Source organism: Lycorma delicatula, chromosome 8, assembly GCF_047948215.1.
Source record: "Lycorma delicatula isolate Av1 chromosome 8, ASM4794821v1, whole genome shotgun sequence".
Taxonomy (NCBI): Eukaryota; Metazoa; Arthropoda; class Insecta; order Hemiptera; family Fulgoridae; genus Lycorma; species Lycorma delicatula.
In genome coordinates this window covers 164,736-191,747 of record NC_134462.1, presented here as the reverse complement: position 1 = coordinate 191,747, position 27,012 = coordinate 164,736, and the positions used below count along the sequence as shown (strand labels likewise).

The window sequence follows — 27,012 nt, the reverse complement described above, 5'->3', positions numbered from 1 at the left end:
AAAATAAGTCACTTCCCAAAAAAACTAAATCAACTAAGAATTTAAGCTTCTTAACAGACTCTACTAGAAACTTTAAGCTTAAAAATGTTTTTTATCATCTTTATACAATAATTTTTCAAAAAGTTAAACATTTTGAAAATCAGTAAAAATTCATATTTAGTCTAAGTAGAAACAAGAATATTAGAATAAGTAGAAAAAAAACAACAAAGAAACAGGTGGAATGGTGAAGTCTAACAGCCTGTGGCTATGTACAGAACAAAATTAAAGTGAACAAACATGGTTCTGTTTGAGGTTAGAATGTTTGTGTTTAACATAACTTTTGTAGTGATGGAACTTGATCACAACAAAAATTGGACTATTATGAATTTTGAACCATTCACTACTTATTAGCTGTCGACATTTTAATGTTTTTTTTTTTTATTATTGATTGATATTAATTTTTATAAACGTTTAATATTTTGTACAAATTTGTTTTATTATTTGCAACTAGCAGAAGTAGCTAGTAGCAAAATCAAACATTTCAAAATTCAAAACCCTCTAATTAAGCAAAAGTAGCTAATTACAATTTTCAATCATTTTTTTTTTAATTATTGGAGTGTGGTGTACTAGTTATTACTTCCTTATTTAGTATTGTATGATTTTTCCATAAAATTTCAATAATTAAAACAATATCAAAATCACTATTATTACAAACAAAAAAACAGTCTGTGCATTTCTTGAACATTTAAGGTTGCTTTAATTAGATGCTTTTGCAGCTCAGACTCAAATGAAAGTAATATAGATACATAACTTTTGTGCTAAAAAAGTTTCTAATATTCATTGTAGATTGCTATTGTTACGGGATTGCGGTCTGAACTAGCTCAAATTAGTCAATTCACTCAACTGACTTATTTGCACTGACTGCAGTACTTAAATAGGGAACAGAAGGTACTAGAACTTTCCCTTTAAATTCAACCTCAAACATTCTGTATTTTTCACCATCATTCTGCTTTGATTTCTCTTCTCCATTGTTATCACTCATCTTTGAGTTTTACCACTGACCATCCAGACCTTGAACTGCTAGTTCCCCCACTCATTCACCAGAGAGCGCTTCTGCCACGATTCAAACATGCTTTCTTGCCACGCAGTACTATTATAACCTGTTGATATTGACCTATAATTTTTTGTTTGACTAAATGATCCAGGGGGGCAAGTGCTCCACCCACCCCACTGTGGTTACGCTTATGTGTAGGATTAATTTCTTCAAAAACATTTTTTATAATTATTAAAAATATGTTTATCCCTAGAAAAAACTCCTCTCTTTCAATTACACACACACATACCCACCTGTCTTTTCTCATGCATTCTGTCCAGATTTTTTATACTATTTATTTCTCTATTTATAAATGGTGAATTGATATTTTAGCATAGTGTACTTTCTAATCATTACAATAATTACTAATTTCTGGTCAGTATTTTTGAAAATTATTTCCATAAACTTATAATTATTTAGGTTTCATCTTTGTATTTCTTTATGTAATTTTATCTTTAATTGTATTTTTATTCCTACAGTCTGATCTCCCTTCATTGTATACAAATTTAGAAATATGATTTTTACAAGAATTTTCTGTAAATAAATAAATTTTCTACTAATGTTTTTCATTCTATTGCTCATCTGAACAAATATTTTCAGACTTTTCAAGAATTGGTTATTATTATTTAATAACAATAAAAAATAAAAATATATTAAAAACTAGTGGTAATTATGTAGAAGTGGATTGATCCAGGCTGGTAGGGAGGACTCATCTATTGAGTTCTTTCAAGATATGGATCTATTGATTCTGTTTTTGGGTCCTGATAAGTGAATTTTAAAATATTTTTTCCAGTTATTACTATCCTTCACTTTTAAGACTCATGAAAAAAATTATTTAAAGTGGTGCATTAAATAAATAGAAAAATTTAGTAAATGTGTTTAATAATGTAAGTTGGTGCATTAAATAAATGGAATAATTTTGTAAATGTATTTAATAATGTACATGCTTTAGGAAAGTACAGCTACGTTATTGCTAACTCTTTTATTTATTTTTTTTTTAGATTGAATACAGATTTAAAGGTTAGTGAATTTTGCTGTGCACTAGAAAGTAGTAATGCACTTGGAATAATAAAAAGATTTGATGTTGTTATTGATGCATCAGATAATGTTGCTACACGTTATTTATTAAATGATGCCTGTGTTTTATCTGGTAAACCACTTGTTTCTGGTAGTGCATTACAGATGGAAGGTCAATTAACTGTTTATAACTATAAAGGTGGTCCGTATTATCGTTGTCTGTATCCTCAACCTCCACCACCTGAGACAGTAAATAATTGCTCAGATGCTGGTGTTTTAGGAGTTGGTAAATATAATCATTTTATTTTGCATATTTTTTTATCTAGTAACAAGATAATAAACAAATTGATAGGTCACACATCTTACCAATGTGTATAATAAGCGATAATTCAAATAAAATAGATGTTAGTGCACATAGAAACACTTATTGAAAATGAAGTATGCAGACTATTTTTATTGAATCATGCTATTTGCATTAAATTATGCAGAATATTTTCATTGAGTTGAGAAAACTAAATGTTTTTATTGATATGTTCAATTTAAAAATGGTCAACATATTTTATATCATGTTGGATACATCTATTATCAGCTTGATTTTACTCTGTCATATTCTTTATACAAGAATGTAATCATAACCCATTCGTGATAGATTATTTAAAATTGTATATTAAACATACTAAACACATTATCCTTCATAAAGTTATTTATTAATGGTTCTGTAGCAGTAAAAATTTCATTGCAGTTAAGGGAAGTCATGGCTGTTAAAAAAAAAAAAATACTCTGAGTGTGGAAAGAGATTTAGCTTGACACACTCTCAGACACTTAATAACAAATCTCAGTACTATTAACAAGCTGCTAGTATCAGTATAATACAAAGAACTTACATCCCTTATTTGTAGTATAAATTACTCTTCTAAAATACTTTTTAGAAGAGTTAATACAATAATTTTAGATGAAAATGTTGGCAGTTTTACCTATTGTTGTTGTTTTATAATCAGCTGATATAATTTTCTATTTCTTTTTTGTGAGCAGTTAGTTATTTTTGGTTATGTTTTTTATTAAGAAGGAATGGTTTTGAACATGGAAGAAAGGATTTTTATCATGGAGAATTATTTAACAACTAAATCTTGTTTTGTGCCAAGAAGTTTTTCAATTGCAATTCCTGGGTAAGAATGTACCAAATAAATCTTCAATTCATCATTTGATAAAGAAATATAGAGGGACTGGTTCTGTTTGCATTCAGAGATATAACCGGAAACATTCACTTCTTAATAACAAAACATTGGAAGATGTTAGTGTAAGCTTTTCAAACTCGCATAAATCATTACAAAAATTTACACAACAAAATGGAATAACTCTGTATAGTGCATTTAAAACTATCCAGCTACTTAACTTAAAACTGTACCAAATTAATATATCATGAATTACACCAGTTGATTTTGCTGCTAGGCTGTCAGTGGTTTAATCAGTTTGTTTGGGAAAGCATAAAAGTGTTGGATTTTTTTTAAAGTCGCAGGGACTCAAGTCAGGTGAATAAGGTGGTTGAGGAACTACAGGAATGTTTTTCTTTGCCAAAAACTCATTAATTGAGAGTGCAGTGTGACAAGGTGCATTGTCATGATACAGCATCCAGTTGTCTTTGATGGCTGGTCTCATGCGGGCAACTCTTTTCGACATCTTTCAAGGATTTCTCTGTAAACATATTGATATACAGTCTGTCCTGCAGGCAAAAACTACTTATGGACAATGTCATTAGTATCGAAGAAACAAATTAGTATGGTTTTGATTTGCTCATTTCTGCTATTTTGGGACATGAGGAGTTTGAAGTGTGTCATTCTCTGCTCTGGCATTTTGTTTCTGGGTTGTACTCAAATATCCAAGATTCATTACCAGCAATAACATTTTTTTTAGAAAATCAGGATCAGTTACAATTTGCCCTTGAAGATTGCGGCACACTTCCCCCTGTTGTTTTTCTGTTTAACGGTGAGGTTTTTTGGGACCAATTTTGCATAAACTTTAGTCATGTCCAATTCATTTGTCTAAATTTGATGGACTGTGGTACGGTTCAAATTCAATTGTTCTGCCATCATTCTGACAGTTAATCGCCGGTCTGCTGTATCAAGTCTGATTCGCTCAACATGGTCGTCACTTTTTGACGTTAATGGACTTCCAGAGAGTGGATCATCCGCAACTGATTTCCGGCCATCTGAAAATGCTTTAAACCTTCTAAAGACTTGGGCTCGTGACAGAACGTAATCTCCATATACTCTTTTCAATTTTGAAAAAAATTCAGTAGCATTCTCACCAAGTTTTAACACAGAACTTCATTGCACAATGTTGCATGTAATTAGTATCACTCATTTTTGTAATGCACAACAAAAACTCATTTCACAAAAAGTTTGTTTACATCTCGTGTGGCAACAATAAACTAAAATTATTAATATCTAATATAAATCAGCTGTTTACTAGTAACCTACAATGTTGCCATTTTGGCTGCCAAAGAAAAAACTAGTCTCATTACTTTATTTACAGACCTCGTATATAATACAACAAAATTTATTCTATTTATAAACTATGCTGCTTTCAAAGGTACTATTATTTAGCAATTTCTGAAGTGCCGTAAAAAAATGTGATAGATGATGAGAAAACTGGACTTATTGAGGATAAACTTCACTTTCAGGGTTTCTGTTCAGAAAAAATATTTCTAATTTGTAGTTCATTGTAATTATTCTCTGTTGTACATTATGATCCAATTAAAAATTTTGTGACCTTAGTATACATACATATATATATATATATATATTTATTTGTGAAGTCAATTCTTTTAAAAATCATATTCCTCTGTACTAACATACAAAATTATATTTATTTGATCAACCTAAGTACAAAACAATAAATAAAGTAGGATGACACTTAACCTTATTCCATGATACATGCAAAAACGTTTTCGTGAATTTCTCGCATCATTAGTTGCATTTCATTTTTTCAAATTGTTCTCATCAAATTACATATTATACGTAAATATTACAAAATAATATAAATATAAAGAATATAACTTTGTTAAAATTTCATTATTTTAGGTTTTTTAAATATGAATGTAAATGTAAAATTCAATGATTCAAAGTTAAGATTTAAAATTAAACATTATCTTTTATATATTATATATATATATATATTTTTTTTTTAATTTAAAATTAAACATTAAAAATCACATTTAGAAATATGACATCAATTAATAAATTTAATTTAATTTTATTAATTGACATCATATTTTTTAACCTTTCATGTTTAATTTTAAATTTTTAATTTTTACTAAATTTTTAAATATATAAAATTTTTTTTCTTTTTTTTTTTTGTCTTCAGTCATTTGACTGGTTTGATGCAGCTCTCCAAGATTCCCTATCTAGTGCTAGTCGTTTCATTTCAGTATACCCTCTACATCCTACATCCCTAACAATTTGTTTTACATACTCCAAGCGTGGCCTGCCTACACAATTTTTCCCTTCTACCTTCCAATATTAAAGCGACTATTCCAGGATGCCTTAGTATGTGGCCTATAAGTCTGTCTCTTCTTTTAACTATATTTTTCCAAATGCTTCTTTCTTCATCTATTTGCCGCAATACCTCTTCATTTGTCACTTCATCCACCCATCTGATTTTTAACATTCTCCTATAGCACCACATTTCAAAAGCTTCTAATCTTTTCTTCTCAGATACTCCGATTGTCCAAGTTTCACTTCCATATAAAGCGACACTCCAAACATACACTTTCAAAAATCTTTTCCTGACATTTAAATTCATTTTTGATGTAAACAAATTATATTTCTTACTGAAGGCTCGTTTAGCTTGTGCTATTCGGCATTTTATATCGCTCCTGCTTCGTCCATCTTTAGTAATTTTACTTCCCAAATAACAAAATTCTTCTACCTCCATAATCTTTTCTCCTCCTATTTTCACATTCAGTGGTCCATCTTTGTTATTTCTACTACATTTCATTACTTTTGTTTTGTTCTTGTTTATTTTCATGCAATAGTTCTTGCGTAGGACTTCATCTATGCCGTTCATTGTTTCTTCTAAATCCTTTTTACATATAAAATCCTTTTATCCTTTTATATATAAAATATAGTGTTTAATTTTAATTCTTAACTTCGAATCATTGAATTTTATATAATTCATACCTAAAAATCTAATAATGAAATTTTAACAAAGTTTTATTCTTTTATAAGAAATAACAAAGTTTTTATTTTGTAATATTTATTTATATGTAATTTGAAAAAATGTTATGTAACTGATGATGCGAGAAATTTGCAGAAACGTTTTTCCGTGTATAATGGAAGAAGGTCATCCTACTTTATTGTTCTGTACTTCGGTTGATCAAATAATGTTAGTTTTGGTTGTTTTTTTCTGAGACTTATAATTCCAGTATTTGATTTCATGTTTTTTCATTGAATTTATTCATTCAGAATTTGTAATTGAATTTAATTCCAGATGGAATCACTTTTTTAACTAAATTAATGTAAATAATAAAATATCAGCTTGTTAAAATAAATCCAAATAATAATTATATTAATAAAATTAATATAAAATAAATGTTAAAAACTAATATTAGGAAACAAAAATAAAAAATGATAAATTACAACTTTGATTATTAACTGTTCTTTTATATTTTGTTTAATGCATAATTTTAAGAATTGAAGCATTAATGATAAAATGATCATTGATCATTAATGCTGTTATAAATTTGATTATAATTTTGCATTAGTTAACATCATTATCAAGTACTTAAAATTAATTTGTTTTTATTTATATGTTATTGAATGAAGTGAACATTACATTGTAAAAGTTTAATGAGCTGGTTTTTTTTAATGAAAATTACATTCTTAAAAATTATTTGTTGTGCTAATAGGTGTTAGGGTCTGAATTACAAGCAATTCGTAGAGCTTGCAAAGGCCTAGAAGAAGGATACGAACCGAAAATAACATTCTTGGTAGTGCAAAAACGACATCACACTCGATTTTTCCCAACTCGTAGAGAAGATGAAGACGGTAAGAATAAAAATGTTCCAGCTGGAACATTTGTAGACACAACTATTACACATCCGACAGAATTTTATTTCTATCTAGTCAGTCATGCTAGTATTCAGGTATGTAAACTGTTTTTTGTATATATAATTATTTCTATTGAATTAGACATCTTTTCTCTTGATTTCAGTTCTTATAATTTTACCCAAAAGGGAACATGGAACATTCAACAAAATACTTAATTTGATTTACATCTTTTATTTTTTAATAGTCTCCTAAATTTTTTTAATTAAAATGCTTCTAAGCATTTTAATAAAAAGATTAATAATAATAAGATGTCTAAATCAGAGTGGCGACTATGTAGAGAAATAGCGCAACTATGTAAGTACTTGTTACAAATAAAATTTTTTTTAATTTTCTGACCGATCGGACCTTGAAAAAAAATAACCCTCGTATTTTTTAAGACTTCTATAAAGAGAAAAAAAAAATTTCTCCAAATTGATTGTGACGAATGAGATTTCAAAAGTATTTCTTACTTCTCCCATTATGTCTGCTGTGTTTGTACAGAGTGATCATATGCTTCGTGCAACCCGAGTAGCCTGCATATTAATTTTATCAAAGGATTATTATTACTCTATCAAATGCACAAATTAAATTTTTTCTTGTAACATTTAGAAATGCTTGCTACATGCATTGTTATAAATTGTAAGAACGCAAATTTGAGTATTATTCTCTACTTCACCAATTGAATGGGATTGATTATTTAAGTAGACAAGATCCCAAAGAGAATTGTACGATACAGATCATTGAGTTTGTTCATCAGATGGAGGATAATATAAATTTCATTAATCGATGAAGTTTAGATGTTACTGGCTGTGGAGAAAGTTATATTTCACAGAATCAGGTGACTGCTCATATAAGGAATGCACAGATTCTCAGAACTCCAAATTCTGTTTGACTGTTTATTTAGCCGTTGAAGTAAAATCAGATTCATCAGTAAAATAAACATGAAATGGCTAACTACTGGTAGTGCTATAATGATTTTTCCTTGACAAGCTTTTGTTTTGATGCATAAATTACATTGATACAGCTTCACTAGTTTTTCACTTTCTGAACAATTTTATTAAAGATAATCCATTTAGTCAAGAAAGTCTTTGAATTTCTTGTAAAATGTGTACCCGTGATTTAGAATCTTGAAAAAAAATTGTCTGTAAAAAGACATACAGCCTTGAACATTAACATCTGTTTTTGAGAAACAAAATATTAAGTAGCAGTTGAAGGATTTAGTTGATTTTGTATCTCTGACAACACAAGAAAATCCCTTCATGTTGTTTGTACACAATTAATTGCTAGTTTAAATAACGATCAATGATATGCAAACACCAGATTTGCATGAAAGACACATTTCATTAATGCCCAGCCAAGTGAGTAATATAGAAGGATATCTCTAAAGTAAAGACCGCTGGGAAATTTCTCTCCTTAAGGTTGGAACCTGTGTCGTTCATGACCACGCTAGTAATGTACACACTGCATTATTGCCTGTAAGTTGTTACATTGTAGTATCTCTGATTATGTGGGATTTATTACGTAATAAAATGAATAGGAAAATCAATGCTGCATAATAATGCACATCCATATGTTGTGGGTCTGACTCATGATTTACTGAGAACATTTAGATGGGAAATTTACAATCACCCACCATATAGTCTGGACTGAGCTCCTTCTGAGTACCATTTATTTGGGAAATTGAAAGAATTTTTGAGTGGTAAGCAATTTGCAGGTGACAATGAACTTTAAAATACTGTTAATCAGTGGTTAAATGGACTAGCGGCAGAAGAATACAAGGAGAGTATAAAGCTGGTGTATCGTTACGATAAATTTCATAATTCCATGTAATAATTATATAGATAAAAAAATGTATAAAGTTTTCAGAATAAATTTTTTTACGATGAAATGGCTTTAAATTGGCATAACTGACCTTGGAAAAATGTGACATTTATCCCCAGTTTCTTTTAAGTGTGAATATTGGATTGTAAGAGTTGGCAATAACCTTAATGTATTACTTTTTATCAGTTAATATTTTGTAAGGTGTATTATTTTGTTCATTTAGCGTATAAAGTTATTAATTAAACAAAATAAAATTTAAAAAAACCGGCTAAAAAAATTATATCTGCAATTAATTAAAATAGTTTGTTAATGTTGTCGATTGAGAGTAGCCAAGAACAGATAGATTTTAGATTATTGAAATTACTAATTTTCTACTTATATTTATTATTTAATCTTTATTTTCGTTTATGTTTATCGTCGTTTAACATCAATAACGTCACCGATCGAAACAGATTCGACTCGCCGTATACTTGAAATTGAATGTAACAAACAAATATAAAAAAAATACTTAAACTTCTTTTGCAAAATAAAACATTTTCATTTCTAAATAAACACGAGAGTTGAAAGAAGAGAGAGAAAACTTATATATCGATTTAGCTATTTACAGAATGCGATTAATAATTACCGGACGCTTTACGATCGCCGTGAAAATATGTTTTATATAAAAATTAATCGAAGTATATCAGTTCATTCCCGGTCAAGAACATTTGCAGAGATGTCTGCATTATCAAAACACTTTTTAACACTTGTACACGACAAATTAATGACAAAAAGGAAAAGTTAAAAATTTTAGATAGTTTTTTGCTCTTTTTGTCCTTTAAATAAGTAACCGCTCTACTAATATTGTAACCTAAACGATTATTGTGGCGCTATATTTTTTAAATGCAGATTACGGATGCCGGTTGCAAATCGGCGAATAAGTACGAACCCCTTTCTTTTCATTATCTAGTACGAATTCAAACGACCGATCAGGGAAAGAGGCGTAAACAAAAACGTAAATTAAATCCCGGATGAAGCCGCTACGGTCATAATAGCTCAAAGAATGTAATGAGTATTGCACGTTAAAGAATCCGATAGGAAAGACACAAAAAAAAAACCAAGTCATAATCGCATATACAGATCATCCAGAATTCGCGCGCGCGCAAGTGTGTGTGAACAATGAAATAAATAAACTAACTATCGGAAATCCACCGATTTTATAAAATCAATCGGATGTGAATTTCTTACTAAAGACGATTGTAGTGGTAATCGATACATTAATCTATACGTGTAATGGGATCTACACGTTACGTACAGTTTTTACGAATATTAAAAGACACCGATTTTGGAGGTTTTCACATTCATTTAAACTATTTTCTATACCGTAACACGGAACGGAACTTTTTCCAAATACTTTGCATGAAAGTCCGAGTGATCTTATATAAGCGAGAGTAAAATAAACTTAGCTTAAACTGTAGAAGGAAACGAAAATTAAAATACAGGATTTTTAATAAATTACTTAAAAATCGTCCAAATCTGCATCGATAAACTTTTCATACCGCATCATATTGTGAGGTTTTGCCGATGAATAAGTAGATTTTTGTATTATATCAAATTATAAAAAGGTAACTTCAAATATTTTTTAACCGATAGCGCGTATTAAATAGATTGTTGCATATCTTTGATCTATATTCAAATTCGTAAACTTCTTCAAATAAATAATCAATAATAATTTGGTTAATGCTTTTTAAAAAGTTAAATCAAAACCGTTTAATATTTTTGAAACGTGTTCTATCTGTATCTTTTTTTGCCTTAAGTCATTTGACTGCTTTTATGCGGCTCTCCGAGATTCCCTTATCTAGTGCCAGTCGTTTCATTTCGGTATACCCCTTCATCCTACATCTCTAACAATTTGTTTTACACATTCCAAACGTTGCCTGCCGGCACAATTTGTCCCACCTACAAGTCACTCTAATATTAGAGCGACTATTCCAGTACGTCTTAATATTTGGCCTATAAATCTGTCTTCTTTTAACTATATATTTTGAAATGCTACTTTCTTTAACGATTTATCGAAATATCCATTTTACCATCCTTGAATCCATTTTGACTAGTTTCGCCGTGACGTCTGTACGTACGTACGTACGTATGTATGTATGCGAGTATGTTTGTATGTATGTATGTATGTATGTACGTATCTCGCATAACTACAAACCGATTAGTAGTAGTATGTTGAAATTTTGGATTTATTACTGCTCTAACATCTAGTTGTTTACCTTCCCGTTTGATTGCAATTGATTGAATGAAAAATGTCCAAAAAAGCCCGAAATCCAAAACAAATTTCACTTTGGACTTTTTCTTAACTGCAGTAATAGGCCTTCATTGAGAGCTTTTCAATGATATATCACAAGTGGTACTTTTTTCCGTCGGTTCTAGAGTACCTAAAGGAAAATTTAATTTATGAAATATCTGGATCTATAAGGAAAAGGCATATCGGTTCGAATCAGACATCATCTCCTTTTCCATTTTTTAACGTGTTTTTTTTTAAATTTAATTAAATATATTAATTAATTAATAATTATTAACCCGTGATTGTAAAAAGAATTTTACAATAAATAATTATTCAATAAAAAAAAAAAATTTTAATAAAATTCTATGTACTTTTAAAAATGTGTATATGTAATAGAGATGGTAGTACATCTGATTATTTAATAATAACTGAAAATTATAATTTATCTTATATTTTTATAAATCATCTACAGTTATTAGTTGAAAGGTTGCGGACCATTAGAAATGGTCCGCAACCGAAAAAAAAATATTTTAAAGAAAAAATAGAGAAAAGATTACAAGAAATAATTATGTTGATTTTTTAATAATTCAAATGGAAGTGAATACTTGTGTATCTTTGATGAAATGTTATTGTATTTATTAGGAAGAATACGACTGATTTAGTAAATTAACAAAAAGCAACTGCAGACTAGAGTAGTATAAAACTTTACCGTTAAAGAAAAAAGGGACATCGCAAGAGAACTAAAAGACATAAATCATCTCTTATAAGAGGAAATGACAGCTGTCTAGTAAAAAAAAAACTCAAGGGTGATGTTTTGTGTCTCATGTACGTGTTCATCCGTTTTAATGTGTATATACACACACACATACTGCAGAGAGAGAGAGAGAGAGAGAGAGAGATAATAAGTGAGTAAGCATGCTCTGTAATATAAACGATTTATTATAAATAACTAACAAATCTCTTCATATTCTCTCTTTTGGTTTTTGTGACTGTGATATAAGTGTGCATCCATTATGTTTCAATACATATACACACACACACACACACACACACACGCATAGGCAAACCAAATAAAATGTTTCGCCTGCAGAATTAAAGGAAAGAACTAATATAATAATTTTATAAATGTGTCTTGATTAAATATTAAAATTTTTGTATTTCCAAGCATACAACGTAGAAGGAATAAAATATTAAAAGCTGATAATTTTTATTATATTATTATTAATTTTTTATATTATTATTTGTTATTAATCATTTTTTTAATATTTAATGGAGAAAATAGAAACAGACAAAAAATTATCAGCTAGCAAAACCGTACTGCCGGGTTAATTGTCTGCTATAACTCGATTGTTTGTCAACGGAATTTTACAAATGAGGTGTCATTTTCTTCAAAATAAAATGCTTAATAAATTTTGTGTTAGTATTAATTATATCAAATAAACAATCACAAAAATATTGAAGAATAAAAAAATTAAGATGGCCGCCACTTTTTAAGGTGACGTTTATAAAATTTTAATTACTGTAGGTTTACCGGCTCCTGAGAAATAATTTTTGAAAATCACAAAATGGCGTCCAGAAGGAAAAAAGTAAAGTAGGACTTAAGTCGATCAGAACGTTTTTTCACATTTTGGTGTCCTGAATCAGATTCTGGAGTTTGGCGAATACGTTTCGCAACATTCTGTACGTACGGTCTAATTATAAATATAATATTAAAATTATACAGAGCTGTATTTTTTGTATTTCAGTCGCTGATAAAATATGAACTAATCTGTGCTCATCAGTAGAATATGAATTTTTATATTCCGCTGAATATTTTACATTCAATTTATACCGACGTGAATATATTTTTCAAATAAAATACATTAACTAATTATACAATCTTATCTTAAAATTATAAATAAAATGATCGGATAAAATAATTAATAACGAATCTTAATTCTAATATATTTAAATTAAATGTGATGCTTATAAATTATAATTTGAAGATAAAAATGATATAACAAATAAACCGCTTTTTTTGCTGAGATATTAGGGAAAAGTAATTACATACTTGTAGTAAAATAACGTGAAAATATTTTAAATACACGGCAAGAAATTTAAATCCTGTCTTGTTGAAGAATATACATAACTGCAAAAAAATATAATTAACCTCAGTTCTACATCTATTGACGTTTTTTTCGTTTGTTCCCGATAACCGCAAAAACTACTGAACGTCATTAAAAAAGTTTACCTTATGACACCTGGAAACTTAACCGCAGTTTAAATCTCATCGATCTCACTACTATGTAAATCATAAAATACGAGCAGCGGATCGATTATTAAGAAAAAAGGAAACCGATTCAAAGAAAATAACGATTAACGAGAGCAAATAAACTAGCCGAAAGAAAAGAATTTCACGAGTATGATTTTTAACGACCGTCGATATTTTTATTTTTATGAAATTATGTCAGAGATATGCAATAAAATATAACAGGAAGTTACGTAACAACAATAGCGAATAAACTACAAAGACGATCGTGCCCTTCAAACGGAATACGTACATAACAAGATAAAAATAGAAACTAAACTATAGGCGGAGTAAAATTTACAAATAAAAAAACTTTACGTGTGAAATAAATAACGGTACCAAACAGTATTAGCGGTTATTTATACTAGTAAAGAGTTTATTTTCGAAAACTTGAGAAAGACCCGAGGGTTTTTATTTTTTATTTTACTTAATTATTTGTCGCATCAAGTTACTATTTTAAGATCAAATTCGATCGAGCGATAACCGGGAACAGCATTCGGTAACAACGAAAAAACATTCGCCGATTAAAAAAAATTTAAAGCGATAACAAAAGGTAATCGTAGAAAGAGCATAGGCGATGATGAAATAACGAAAAAATCTTGCGGTTTTAAAAAATTTACAAGGTAGGTTAACGCACAGAAACGTAAAAGATTAAAGTAAAAATCAGCTTGTACTAGAATAGCAGATTAAAAATTTAAGCGAAACGGTACGTTTTAAGTAATACCGATCACCTCTTAACAAACATCGTACGTACGATGGATTTTAGTAAGTCATAAAATAGTATTAAAAGACATCATCCTTATCAAACCGATCGTAGCTTTAAAACAAATGCCTGTCGTATTCGAGCCTTTACGGAAAAACATTAAAATTATCTTCTTTTCTTAATTTCTTGAAAATTTTGTACTTTGACATACGAGTTAAAACGGTTCCCAGAAAATAATTGCTATCTCTAAATAGCGGTATAAACTACTAGTGACATTATTAAATATATATATATATATATATATATATATATATATATATATAGATTTTTTTTATACAATCGTTCATAACGATAATAAAAAATATACTGACATTTTACGGCCGCCTATGTAAAAGGTTCTTATTTTGCTTATATAAAAAATAAAACCGTCATTCACTTGTTTTTATTTTCAACCGACTTCTCACGTACATTAAAAATATCTATAAATCAGTTAAACGGAAGATGTAATCGCTCGATCCTTTCGTTTTGCGTTTGTAACCTATTCCCTTATACATTATTTTTTAACCGAACCGTGCACGCTATAAACAAAATAGGAATGTCCTCTATCAATTTCAAATGTCATTTATATATATATATATATTTAAATTAGTTTACAATCTATTTAATATTTTAATTAATTTTTTTCACAAAAACACATTAGATTACGGTTTTAATTTTTGTTCCTAAATTAAAAGTTATTAAACTTAATAACAGGAAAAAACAAGTAATAAAAGATAAATCGGTTTAAAATTCCGCGATAAAATTTAAAATTGAGAAATTTATTTCGTCCAGGATGTTTTATAAATAGTCTATTTCTACGCAAATCGGTTTGCCGCCCGGCGTTGGATAACACTCTTTCTGAGAGAAGTGACGTAGCAGGTAAACAGGAGTATTTTAAATTTATCTGGTATAATTCAGGTAATGAATTTTTATACAATTCCCAAAATTCCAAAGGAATTTTCCGTCTATTTAAGCGTGGCATTTCCAAATACCGTCGTATTTGCAATATTCCGGTTGTTCCAGGAGTAGTTGTTTGCACTTTCGTAATTTTTCTTCAAATAAACTCTAAAGACAATCGTTAGGATTTGTTGTGTCTGAGGTTCTAAGATTTCTATTTACGGCCGAGTATCGCCGTCCATTCGCTTTGAATCGATTAAATTTGTAACCTCATCGGTTATCCGTTTTTTGCATTTTCTTCTACGTCAAATGCGGGTTTTTTAAAATCTCGGATCAACAAAAGTAGCTTTGGCTACTTCACGAGGGTCTTTGCTACCCAATATTCGGCAGTTAGGGGTGTTCACCTTGGCAGACATGTCAAACGTCGACTCATCGCTAAAAATTACATCGTCTTAAAAAGTATCGTTGTCTGCAAATCTATTCATCATTTCCACGCAAAACTGCAGCCGTGCAACTTCGTAGTCATCTGCGATGTGTTGAATCGCAGTCAGTTTGTACGGCTTCAAGTGCGATCGCTTACGTAACACGCGCCAAACAGTCGTTTGTAGAATGCCATTCTCTGGTAACGCAGGTCGAGTTGATTTTTTTCAGATTACGTGCAAAGATTTCTCCGAATTGTTTAACAGCAGTTTCAGACGCGTGGGCGTCCTAGCCCACGCGATTTAGTATGTCTAACAGAACGACTTACTTCAATGAAGATTTGGTGCCAAGAGTAAATTTTACGCCTACTAAGATGCTCCCTTTACTTTCTACGAAAACTACCTTGAACTGCAATCGATGACTTCAAACCGTGAAACCAAAACGCACAGCGAGCACGTTCCATACCGGTAAGTATCTATTTTAACAACGCTGGAGACCGAATCTGGTACTAATGAATTACGTGAGCCAAAACTTGATATGTTTTGCTATGAAATGAGCCCTCAACCGAATTTGTAAGTTATCTAAATAAACTTTTATACGCTTTTACATTTGTGAAGTCCTTTTTTAATCACCCGGTAGTACTAATCGCACTCGTTAGGGGCGCTAAAATGGATTAAAAGATTTGTTATTTACCGATTTGCAAGCGTTTACAGGGTCCTAGATTACGGACTTAATATTGTTCCACTCTGGTTTGAAAAATGTATTTTTTAAAGTCCATATACTAGATTGCTTTTTCAAATTTTGATATTTTTTTTTATCTAACGAGAATTATTCGCAAACTTTGTTAACTTTGACAGTAAATGAATAATTTCAAGATAAATTTAGAACAATTTCAGAAAGTAAATCTAATAAGCCAATAATTTCATTACAAACAGTTTTCATTTCACGCAAATCGGTTAAAATATTTTGGAAATATTTTAATATGTCCATCATAATATTGAAAAATGCATCTTGACATGTTTTCTTTTTCAGAACGGGTAGGTAAAGAATGCTGTTAATTATTAATTCAAGTGTTAAATACATTTAGAAAAATTAAAGGAGTTATGAAGATCAACCGATTAATATAATTTTAAGATGAGAAAAGACGCTAATCTAGGAATCAAAAACTCAGTTTAGATTTTACATCTCCTAATCCATATTTCTAATTTTTTTCTGCTTTCTGTATGAATGTGCAATTTTTGTAAAAAGAACGGTCACTTATACTTAAAAAAATAACCGTATCCATCTTTACCAAACCGCACAACGGAACTGTTTTCATTTATAACTCGATACTATATTTACGAGAAAGGGCCATATTATGCTATCGTTTTAATAAATTGACAAATCATTTGAAAAATCTCCCGACCGATTTATTTGAAATACAATAAAAGGGATTTCTTTTACGGGAAAAATAAGACTCTTTTCGTGAATTTTTAAATAATATTAATTAAAAACAAGATTCATCGGCTTCCCGTTCAACGTATACTAAAAGATATGCTCAAAATAATTTTTGATACCGAAATTACGATTCGTTTTGTAATAATCTTTTATATTTACTGTTATACCTTAACATTAATTCATGCGTTTGCATTTAAGCGATTAATTTGGATTTCAAACACGTCTATTTTTTACAGAATTTTCGAAGAAAATTACGGTTATACTTTCGGTTACACGGTGGGAGCGGCGGTTGAAATTGAATTTTCTTTACCTTTTCAGATATGAAAAAATTTAATCGAAAAAATTTCAGAAGAAAATAAACGTCGATAACTTCCAAAGACAGGAATGTAAAGAGATATTCAATAAAAATATAAAAAACTTTCAGGACATGTTCTAACGTTAACGGCACAAAAAAAAAAAGAACTCAGCTTACCGGTTTCGAGCGTAAGAAAACCGTTGAAAAAAATGAGTTTTACACCGTATTAGATCTTGTTTTTTTCCTGCGTGAATAGCGGTTTTTCAATTTTATTTAATACAGAAACAACCCCTAGCTAAAACTGTAAATTGCCATTAAAACCGTACAATTTTTCGCTTATTATCTAAAAATAAATTATAAAAGGAATTCGTTGGAGTTCCTTTAATAATTTTAATTCCTTTAATCTGTTAACTTCGTTAACAGATTACGTAAAAAAATAGTCCTTAACAAAATAAACGACAGTCGAATTCTTTTAATTTGACTATCGTTTAATTATCTTTAACATTTTTCCGACGGTAGGCGCCAATTTAGCGGAAGTTTAAAATAATGTTATTTAGATCCTTAATAAAGGTATGAAAATCGTTTTTGGACTAAATTCTGTATATTAGCGACACTGTTACGTTATGTAGGTATTTTTTTCAAAAACGAGATGGAAAAGGGGTTACGAAGGCGAGAAAGATTTTCATAAAAATACTGGAAAACTCTAAAATAATACGTCTTTAAAATAAGCCCGACTACAGTAAAGTCGCTTTTCGTAAACGTAAATCACAGTTCGAATCTCTATTTGTATTTATCTGTATCGCTGAAGAGCAACGAGCAGAGCGGTATAACTGGATGTAGTAAAATAAAAAGAGATCAGGATCCCGCCTACGTATAACCCGATATATACTTATATATTTTGCTTATCTCTTATTTTTAATCGAACTAATAACGGTAACAGAAAGGAAGGAAGAAAGAGAGCGAAAAGGGAGGCGATTGTGTGTGTATGTGTATATGTGTATGTAATTTGTATAATGCGTTGGGCATCAAAACCCTAATCGTAATGTTCAATACCTCTTCAACGGGAATTGTAGAAAACAAGTCTAGTATACAGAGTAGTTGCCGAGTAATAAAAACCGTCCTAAACCGTTTTCATAGCGTATGTTTTGCGTATCAAACGTCATAATAAAACACGTAACAACTCAAATAAAACTATCGATAAAATTTAACGTCTGAAAAATACAGCTATTGTCGTTTCCTTTCTCTCTCGTTACATCGCCCCCTTCGCTTTCACTACACAATTAATTCGGCCGGCTACACTCGTACGCCAATATATTCGGTTAATACGAAAAAGAACGACATAAAACGGACGTGAAACATATTAAGCGAATAAAAATACATACAGTATAAGCAATATGCAGACCTAATAAAAATATTACGACTACGGAATTACATTCCGTACGATATAACACCAACGATACTAATTTTTGAGGGCGAACTATAAATTACCGATTACAAACGATCCAAAAACCTAAAATAATATTTGTGATTTTTGTACCTCTCACAGTCTGCGTAAGTTTAAGTGTAAATGCGATAGGATGAGTGCGGAAAATTACGATGAATCGACGCTAAAACAAATAAATTTGAACGAAGCACTTAGGTTCAAGCCGGTCGTAAAAGATTCGACATAATCAAAAGCCTACACGACCCCCACATCGGCCGACCAAAAAAACAATTAAACAAAGAACGAATTTTTATTATTGCGACAAATCGTTGAAAATAATAATAAGTTTCAAAGGTAATTAGAAAATAAATTCATTAAAGGGCCCTATTATTACTGAAGTCAGTGGTCTACGGATTGTAAAAACGAATCGCTATCGTGACGGATACCAAATTCTCAACCTTCGTTTAAAGTAATTAAAATAGCATTTGGGTATTAAAACAACATATGTTAAACAAATGGGCTGTTAATTTCCACGCGTAAGTTAAACTGCAGTAGATGTTTTGAATTTTTTATACAGAGATCCGCTATTAAATTTAAGTTTAAATTATTTGCAGATTTTAATAAGGGTAATTATCGCTCGCTTGAAGAATACGTCGTGAAAACAGCACCTTCGCCCCGGTACTGCAAGTGCGATTAAATAATCCTAAGAGCAGTGTGCCATTAACGTCTGCTTCCTTAACGATAGTACTGAGATTAATGTTTTAATTTCGCATTTTGTTTTTACAGTCGGCGAGTATATTTTTGTATTATTTTAACGACGAGTAAGTGTGAAATACCGTTAATTAATTAATTTAAAAGTCGCAGCTAATAAGGTATAAGTTAGAAATTTGTTCCTGACCGAGAGAAAAGTAATTTTTTTTAATTTCATCGTTCAGGAAGGGCTACGCGTACAGGCATTATACGTTGACCCAAAATCGGAGTGCCGTATGGTAAACGAGTACCTGTAAACATATTCACGGCTTATAGCGAGAGTTTTTGTTTCAGGAACTTCGGCGGCAAATTACAAGATACATCGGAGATTGTGTTTCACACGTATTAGCGTAATTACAAGTCAGACGATAAAATTTCACGTACCTTTTCGGTTATGCGAATGCCAAAAAAGAACGATCCGATTGTACTCGGATATCGTTCTGAAAACATGGAGTTTGATAACAGATAACCGTGGACTCACAGTCGTTTGGTAACATCTGCGGTTTCTTCAGAAAGTTTGTGTTTCTTTAATCCGGTTTAATTTTATAACGCGATTCTAAATATCATGAAAACAAATATAGAAGAATATATTTCAACCGAACGCGCGTAAAATATTGAAATTCTCTTTTAGCTTTCATTCTTATCGATGAAAAAATCGGCTAGAAATGCGAATGAAGATCTACTGTTGTTCCATCCATCGATTCGTTGATAAAATCATCATTCGATTGTTTGGTCTCGACTTACTGTGTTACCCCTTACGCACGAACCGATTACGAGTGTATATTCCTCTATTTACAATAATCGTTACCGTCGATCGACGGGTAAGATCTCCACTGCTTCCTTGTTGAAAATCTTGGGATACTGCGCGTTAACATCAAAAGGTACAAAATTTCCACAAAACTTCATCTGCAAAAACCTTATTTTTTAAATTATTTATTAAACCGTCGTTACTTTGAACGAAAGAAGATGACGGTCGCTGAAATTCGAATCGAAAAATAGAGCTTTAAATAGAATAAAATAAAGCTTTATTTAAGATAGAACTGAAAAAAATAATAATATAAAATTAATGACTCGAAATAACAGTAGAGATAATAAATTTGGAAATAAAGTTTTATACATATAATTTAGTCCGATAATAAAGAATGCGATCGTGATTTTATATCGATATGGCAAATAGAAAATTTATTACAATACATCAAGAATATAAAAAAGTTATAACATATGACTACATTTATTTTCAATTGTGCAAGCGGTATAAAAAAAAATAAAAACATAAATCTGGAATTATAGAAAAATGAATCAGGAATAATAGAAAATCGTAATAAAGAAATATACAATCAAATCGAAAAATTTTTAATGTTTTTATATATATGTTCATTTAAATTTAAACAAAGTAAATGAACAGATTTTATTTAAAAATTAAATTTTTATTATGACGTTTTCTCTCTCCTCTCTGTGTGTGTGTGTGTCTGTGTGTGCGCGCACACATTATATATATATATATATATATATATGTGTGTGTGTGTGTGTGTGTGTGTGTGTGTGTGTGTGTGTGCGTGTGTGTGAGCGCGCCCATGTAATTTAAGTTTCGAATCGCAAATCCGTAACAGTCAAACCGATTAAAGAAATAATTTAAATAAGGTAATTATTTAAAAATTGAATTTCATTTTTGGTATTCCCAGGAATATAAAGCATTATTTGCTGCGACAGCAGTGAATCTTTTTTAAGAACAAAACGTCTTAACACTATCTCGTATAAAATAAAATATGTTTAACGGGATTATCTAAATATGCTGGTAATAGTCTTGACTTGCCCGTTCCGTTTCTGTCTAGTGCAGAATAAACATACGTCCTACTACCAGATAATCAATCCATAAACGGTCGCGAATAAAACACTAGAGATAAAAAAATTACAGTTAAAATACGAACTTAACTACAACCGACTGTAAAAAAACATTCCGATTAAAAAAGAAAAAATCAAACTAAAATAGTTTTTCCAGAAACATGCTGAATTTCACAACCGACGTAAAATTCTTTAAAGATATTAATAAGAAACAAGAATAACGCAAAGGAAATCCAATAAAAGAAATAATGCGGCTAAAAAAGCTTCTTTCGGTCATTTAATGCTTATTTTTTAGAACGTACGATTAAAGTGCCGTAATCATATTTATGGAGAAAACTGCAAGCAATACTAACGCGATAAACGAAAATGTTATATTTTTAAAAATTTCAGACTTCGCAATTACTAAGCTTTGCTTAAAGTCGTATTTGTAATCGTATTAATTATCGATGGAAAAATAATCGTATTAATTACAGGATGGAATCGACATAAGTTACATTTTGTTTAACAGTAGCACCGGTGTAATTACGGATTTTTTCAGCCGATAACCCAGAAATTAACTCGTTTTTTTATCTTGATTATTTTTATTTTGTAAAATATCTGAGCTTTAGATTTCTCTGCGATTTAATATTTAGTTCGTTAAAGTTTTTACAGAAGTGCAATATACAGTACAACGGACCGAGGAAACGTTTGCAGGTGGACAGAACGTTTCATAAATGTAGTTTATGTCGAATCGGTCCGCGGTTTTATAGTCCGGTTAACTACAAAACGATCTGACAAATTAATTAGATACCTGCTCTCCGACATCGGATTGCGGATCAAAAGGGTTCGACAGATCGAAAAAGTTTTTATTTTTCGTAACAAAACAGTGCGTTGTAATGATTATCTAAATTGTCACTAACGATTTACATTTGCCGCATACATCTATCGCCCTTAGAAATACAACGTAATCGATAGTATTATTATTCTCATTCGTTCACAGCCGCACGGACTCCCGATTAATGCGGATGTGACTTTGCGGATAGTTTTGAAGAAAAGGATTAATAACACCAAATCTCAAAGCACCGACAAACTTTAAAGTAAATTAAAGAAGAGATCGCAAACTTTACGACTGAAAGTTTGCAGAAAAGGCTGTGAAATTTCAGCAGAGACTTCAAGAACGCATACTCGAAAGAAGTGGGCGTTTGAAGAATATAATTTTTAAGGCGTAACGGTTATAAGGTATTTATAAATGGTATTTTTGTTCCAAATTTCACGTAAATGAAATTAAATGTTTTCATTTTCAGCTTAAAGTTTATCCATTTCCTTCGGCCGCCAGTATATAAATTCTTCCTATAAACAAAGTACGTTTCTAAACATCTTTTTTAAATCTAATTTCTTAATTTGTATTTTTTCTTAAATTTTTACAAGGTTTTAAATCTAATAACTCGATCCGGCAACTACTTACTTAAAGCCTTTTCGTCCACTTCTATCGACCTTTTGTTTGTTTTTTATTAGAAATTAATTTTGTTGCGCTTTTATAAAAAACAATAGTATCTTTGTTCAAATTGACAGAAACAAACCGAATAATAATTAAGAGCCAAAAAAATAACAGAAATATAAACGTCAAATTTAGTACGATAGCATCATAAAAATTATGTAAATCAGTTACCGTACAATTTTATTCCTGTATGTCTACTCGTATTTACGTATAATGAAAAATCCGATAAATTTTGTCGTAAGTAAAATAAAACATAAACTAGTTGTTTTAAAGGGCTTAGTAACGTCAAAAATAAAATACTTTCAAAATTTGTTTATTACGACATACATATTAATCCGTAAAAGACAAATTCCATACGGAAAAAACACGGTTATTTCTTACTTTTATTCCGTATGCTGTTATAGAATGATATTTATTTTTTACGATGAAACACCTCTTCTAAGCGACAAACCTACTCCTAGTCGTTAAATTATTAAATTCTCCAAAAATAACATAGATGTTAAGAAAATAAATGTTAAAAAATACTGTACGTACAATTTACAATAAATTACAGATTACTTTCACGATATACATTTCCCGTCACTTGTATCGCAAGCGTTTCTTTCTTTGAGAATAATTTAGACGTACGAGACACTAATTCCTTTAAATAGGTCTACGCAAATGAATTACTTTTTTATACTGACGCTGAACATTTCGACTATTTGCAGATATTCTACTTAGAAATTTTACACAAGAACCTGCGATCACAGACAGATCAGACAATCACGACCGAGTGTAATCTTGCAACGAATCTTACATGCGTAATAGTGTAATAATAATATTGAATACGTAATAAATAATTTGATCAAACCGAGTAATAAACTCACCGGGTCGGTCTAGTGAAGAACGCGTCTTCCCAAGTAAGCCGTCTTGGAAGTCGGGAATTCCAGCGTTCAAATACTAGTAATGGCAGTTAGTTACTTTTATACGGATTTAAATACTAGATCGTGGATACCGGTGTTCTTGCCGGACATCCGATTAAGTATACTCGACTCGGGGACGTGTCCTTTCCGGATCATTTAATTGCCTGCCTCTAATCTCCAACGTAAGAACCAGGCCCGGCCATGCCGTTCCCAGCCCACCAGCCGGAGACCGGGTCTCAGTCTTTCCTTTTGCCAGCCTGAAACCGATGGCGCAGGAACCGAAGCCGCCAAAGCGTATCCGGGAACCCACACCGCCGGCCGGGTCTCGGTCTTTTCATTCATTCACACCTAACGGACCCCAGGAATCCCCACTCCATCATGGAACGCACACGCCAGAGCATGTGAGCCCTCAGGAACGGGGCTGTACGCCCAGCCCTACTATAAGCTACACTCCTCAGTATCCCAGTCGTCTTGCCTCATCTTCTTTTATTCTGATAACTGTTCTTGCAAATATTGCAAAATTATTCCGGTTTCCGGACATAGCCAAGAGCCACTCCGAGAGCTGCTCCGGTCGGGTATGCATCAGTCCTGCATTTATACGTTGTTCCTCCCATCGTCTGCACTCAAAAATAGTGTGTTCGGCATCGTCAACCGCATCGCAGTAACAACAACAGATCGGTGACTCTCTCCTGCCAAACCTATGCAGGTATTGTTTTATAATATTCGAGTAATTTTTACGTTAAGTGTAAAGAACGGTTGTGTTCGTTTCTTTACAGCGTATTGATTTTTAATTATCAGTGCGAGTCAAAATGTACGGATAACTACAATTTTTTATTAATTATGTAAATCCATTTAACATTAAGTAAAATAACAGTTCTGTTATTTGGATTTTTTCTATTTGTCATTTTATTAAATCGGCTTCGGTTTCGATTCTGATATTAACGGGTCTTTATAATGTAAAATTAGTTTTACAATTATTCTAGAAATATTTAATGAAATCTTTGCGATAACATTTAAGAAGTCCGATGAAATAAATTTTTCTGTCTTCGTAATCTATTTAGAGTTCCTAAAAAATTTTAATTTAAAATATTATTGAAAATATTGAGAACTAAAAACAAATTTAGTCGTGTTTAGCTTTCTTCGACTAAAATACAGGAGGAATATAAGCCGTAACTAATTATGATTTGAATCAACCTACCGACTACGAACACCTTATTTCTGCTACTATTAAAAAAGAAACTCGAGTAGTTTTTTGTTGAAAATCACAGTTATTTTAAAATAAAACATACACAAACGCATTTTATACAACACAACCCTAATAATAATAGTTTACTTAATTTATATTTTTATTAAAAACTTGAAGGGAAAAAATTGTTATAAGAGAAAAATATTATCGCAGTTTGTTAAGTTTAACTGTTCTTTGGATGACTTAATTTAGTTTAAAGTAATTTAGTATACGCGACACAACTTTAAAATCTTTTCTTTAATCGTTGTTCTCCTGCTCCACTAGGCAAGTACGGGCCAACAGTCAAGTATTACTCGGCCCAGGAGAGTGTCCTCGCGACTCTAATGAGCCTCCCCGCCTACCGGCATGACAGGTCGGCTCACCGATTCCGGATCTTTTCCTTATTTTTTATCTTGCCTTTGTTTCTAACCGCTAGGCCAGAGACGCCGGCGTCGGCTATGCAGATTCCCGGGCCCTGCTCCAGCAGGCGGGTCTCGGTCGTTATGCTTTTTCTTTTCTTAAAGTAACTCCTCCCGCTTCTTGAATCCGGTTTCTTTGTTCGCATAACTTGACCGCAAATCTCTCTACCGTCAGCCATTCCTCTTTACCTCTCGGCATATACTTTGTTTTAGTTTCCGGGGTAATCTCTTGTACGTTACATCTTGCTTTTAGATCCTCCGAACGTGCACATTCAAAAAAGGTGTGTTAGGGAGTGTCCTCTTGACCGCAGTACACGCAGTTCGGGAGCTCCCTTCTTCTAAACCTGTGAAAATATACACCAAATTCTCCGTGACCGGAGAAGAATTGCGACAGTTAGTACCCCGCGTCGACGTGTTTCCTCCCCGGTCACGGTCGTATCTCGAGAATAAGGTTTTTTATAATTAACATATTTATTCTATTCCAAATTAAATTTTAAAATAGCGACTTATTATTTATTTTTGGAGTACATTATAAAACGTTCGACTTTTTTTTTATTCGGTATTTCATCGGATACGTAAAATGTTAGCGATAGGCATTACGGTTAAGTACAAATGTCTGTATTTTCGTAGGAACCTAGCGCGTTTGACCGATGGAAGGGAAAGCGTAAGAAGTACGGTCGCCGTAGAAACCGAGAGAGGTGGTGGGTTGATTTCTTCTTCCTTGATTTATTTAATTTTTTTTTGGGTCAGGATCGATTTTTTTTTTCGTATAAAATTTCAATCGTTTATTTTCACGCTTATATAGCTAATTAATTTATCGACTAAAAAAATAATAAAATCTTGAAAGTAGAATCGAGAGTAGTATCGACGTGGTAAATTCACCAGAATAATAAGTACAAAACAAATAGCGCAATAATCTTCTTATCGACATAGGTAACAAATTTTTCAAAATTTGGGAGATATAGGAGACGGGTCTTTTAGTTTAATGAAATATAATCGAAAAAATAATCGGTCACGATTTATTTAATGTAGAAATGAATTTACAAATAATCTACATAGATAATCTATATTATTTAATCTATAGTATTTAATTTCCGATGAAATATAGCATCTTTCATCAGAAATTCCAGTACCTCTGTTTTGACGCGCTTCATTTCATACAGAAGAAATTTATAAATTGAAATCGCTAGAAATTAACTTGAAGTTTTCAATTAGTTATCATTTTTTATTTTAGCTAGTATTTAACGAAGAATTCGCTAATTAACTAAATTACATTAAAGCGGTTGTTTTTGAGAAAAAAATTACAGCATATATTTAGCATAACACCGATTATGTAAAATCAAAGAGTGCGCCTAAGAAGTTCTGTTTCTATCCCGATGTAATTAAGTATAAAGTTGTTTTTGTCTAGACGGTAAAATTATTTCAGACGGTGACAGGACAACAGACCTGTATTAAATCTACAAATATTTTGCTCTGATAATGCATTATACAATTAATATCAAGAAAGGTTAAGGATGGAAATACATCGATAAAAAAATAACTCTTATTATACCGGATAAATCAAAGAAAATAGAGGTAAAACTTTAATTAGAGCGACAAATAAAATAAAATTGGATGCGGTGAGTCTATA

At 31.0% G+C, this 27,012-nt stretch overlaps 1 protein-coding gene across 1 annotated transcript in view; it reads left to right on the top strand.

Annotated features, from left to right (window-relative positions):
* Positions 1-276: 276 nt before the first annotated feature.
* The window catches only part of LOC142329105 (adenylyltransferase and sulfurtransferase MOCS3-like), a 40,760-nt gene continuing 14,024 nt past the window's right edge, over positions 277-27,012 (top strand). The window contains exons 1-3 of the mRNA XM_075373441.1: positions 277-299; positions 2,074-2,371; positions 6,996-7,232. Coding sequence (XP_075229556.1) covers positions 277-299; positions 2,074-2,371; positions 6,996-7,232 — 558 coding nt within the window. The remainder of the gene's footprint in view (positions 300-2,073; positions 2,372-6,995; positions 7,233-27,012) is intronic.